This window comes from Gracilinanus agilis, unplaced genomic scaffold (assembly GCF_016433145.1).
Source record: "Gracilinanus agilis isolate LMUSP501 unplaced genomic scaffold, AgileGrace unplaced_scaffold13161, whole genome shotgun sequence".
Taxonomy (NCBI): domain Eukaryota; kingdom Metazoa; phylum Chordata; class Mammalia; order Didelphimorphia; family Didelphidae; genus Gracilinanus; species Gracilinanus agilis.
In genome coordinates, this window is record NW_025343767.1 from 1 (window position 1) to 2922 (window position 2922).

Consider the following 2922-nt stretch of genomic DNA (forward strand, 5'->3'; position numbering starts at 1 on the left):
AGATATAATACAATGTAAAACATATGAATTAACATAATATAATGCATTATTATATTTATGTATATGTAATTATATATTCATGATATATTTAATAATACTATATAATTATACATTGTATATTTATATGTATACTTTTATGCATTTATATAATATAATTAATATAATACAATATATTTTAATGTAATTCATTATAAGTTAAGAAAATATGAGCTAATATGATATGTTATTAGTTAATATAATATAAATTAATGATATGATACGATACATAAGATATAATACAATATAATAGAGTATAATGTAACATGATATGACAACATAATATAATACATTGTGTATGATTATATTATATTTATATATAATATATAAGTATATGTTTATGATATATAATTAAGTATATGTAACTATACATTATATATTATAATTAATTGTATATTTATATGCATAATTTATATCTGTATATGATATAATTAATATACTGTAATGCAATATAATATAATATAAATTAAGAAAATATAAGTTAATATGATATAATATATGTTAATATAAGTTAATATGATATAAATTAATATGACATACATGATACCATATAATACAATGTAACATAACACAATATAATACGATGTAATGTAACCCAACATAAGAGGAAGCAGCGAGATACAGGGGAGACAAGACAGCTGTGATCATTCCTGTTCCTCCGTCCTCAGGTCTAATAGCAGCAAAGGGAAAGTGGAGACCCCAAAGACACCCACGAGCCCCTCTTCCCCTACATTTTCTCCATCCACCTGCTGCTTGGCCCCTTGCTACCTCACGGGAGACTCTGTCCGGGACAAGTGTGTTGAGATGCTCTCAGCAGCCCTGAAGATGGACGGTGAGGAGGTCTGGGGGGGTCCGTCCTGGGGAAAGGGGATCCACCTTGTTCTGCTTGTCCCTAGAGCACAGAACAAGGAGCAGTGGATGGAAGTGACAGAGAGGCAGATTTAGGTTCTATGGAAAGAGAAACTTCCTAACAATTAAAGCTATTCAGACGTGAATTGGGATGAATGAAAGGTAGTGAGCTCCCCATCACCAGAGTTCTTCAAGAGAATTCTCAATGACTGCTCATCAGGTATGTGTTGGACTAGACGACCTCTGGGGGTTCCTTCAGTCTCTGGGATTCTGTATGACTTGGAGGATTGAGCCTGGAAAAAGAGAAAGGATGTGGGCCTCGGCGGGAGAAAATGCCTCTATTTCTGTTCTTGACTTCTGCAAGGGTGAAGGGGAGGCGGGTGTAGGCAGGCGCAGAGGCTGGAATGTTTCCCTTCGTGACCGCCCCTTCCCCACCCCGCACTAGCGCCCCGGTCTCTAAGCGGCTTCTCTGCAACAACACGGAGGAAATCATGCCTTTTACATCTATTTTATTTTATTTTATTTTATTTTATTTTATTTTATTTTATTTTATTTTATTTTATTTTATTTTTAAGTCTACGTCTCTTTTTTTAGACGATTACAAAGAATATGGAGTCAACTGTGATAAGATGGCATCAGAAATTGAAGATCATATCCTTTTGGGCGTCCGCTGGCTCCCCAGAGACAGGCCCTCCCCACCCAGGGGTCCCAGGAAGGGCCTCGGGGGCTTGCCCGTTCTCAGTGCCCCATGGAGGCTGAGACGGGGAGTCACACCGGGTCTAGGGGAGTCTAGCCTTCACCCTTAGGAGGCTGTGGGGCAGATGGGGTTCAGAAGAGGAGCCCCCCAGGTGTGGGGGTGCCACATGGGCCAGGAAAGGACTGTAAGGCATTCCCACCAGATGGGAAAACGCTGCCCTTCCCCACCCCTGCCCAGTGGCTTCAAAGATCTTTGTTTTTTTCAATTTAATCAATTAATTTAGAATATTTTTAAATTTTATTTAATTAATTAAGAATATTGCCTAAATTTCATTCAATTAATTAATTAAATTAGGGCCCCCTCCCATTTCATTTATTTAGTTAATTCAGAATATTTCCCTGTGGTTCCATGATTCATGTTCTTTCCCTCCACCTCCTGGAACCGATGAGCAATTCCACTGGGTTTTACATGTATCGCTGTTCAAAATCCATGGAGTCAGGAAGATCTGAGTTCAAATCACTTTCCCTCTATCTGCCTCGGTTTCTTCATCTGTAAAATGAGGATCAGAATAGCATCTCTGTCCCGGGCTGCTGAGAGGACCAGATGACACGGATGCCAAGTTCTTGGCAGAGTGCCTGGCACCTAGCGAGTGCTCTACAGCTTTTACAATTTAATTTTACAATTAAAAATTACCCTACGTCTAGAGGGCGTATGTCATCATAGACCACAGACCTGGGGCCTCAGAGGCCATCGAGGATAAACCCCTCCTTTTACAGGGGGAAACTGAGGCACAGAGGCCGAGCCTTGTCCAGCATTCTACACACCAAGGGACTCTCTTTCCCTTGAATCCTGATGCCCCCGCAGAGTCCCTCTGCCTGTGACAAAGTGCCGGGGGTCCGACGGGAATTCCAGGCCTGGGTCCACATCCCTCAAAGCCAGAGGCAGAGCAGGGGGGGACAGAGACCCCAGAGGCCACCTTCGAGCCCCCTCTTCTCACCCCTTCCCTGGGGACAGAGCCCCCCCAAACACTCACTTCCCCTCTGTAGAATCAAGAAGCAACGACATCAGGTCAAGACGGACGGACCTCAATGGGCGCAGCATCCCATCCTGTGCCCAAGTGGTCAGGAAAGGGAAAGATTTCCTGACTCTCTCCCTCCCACCCCTGCTCCTCGCTGCGCTCCCCCCTTCCTTCCTCTACAGCCAGGATCAGCCTCTTAGCATCTCCCACTCGTCCCCGTCCCCAGTGAAAGATGACTCATAAGGGTTTTCCTTGTAGCCTCGACCTTCCCTCTTAGGACCAATCATGTGGAGTGGTTCCAAGGCAGAAGAGCGGTGAGGGC

At 42.6% G+C, this 2922-nt stretch overlaps 1 protein-coding gene across 1 annotated transcript; it reads left to right on the top strand.

The window, feature by feature from the left end:
• Positions 1-704: 704 nt before the first annotated feature.
• LOC123254031 (transcription elongation factor A protein 3-like) lies at positions 705-1691 on the top strand (the record flags this gene model as incomplete). The annotated part of the gene is made up of 2 exons (XM_044683104.1): positions 705-868; positions 1480-1691. Coding segments are annotated over 2 exons (376 nt in total), but the record flags the coding sequence as incomplete, so codon positions are not given.
• Positions 1692-2922: the final 1231 nt, after the last annotated feature.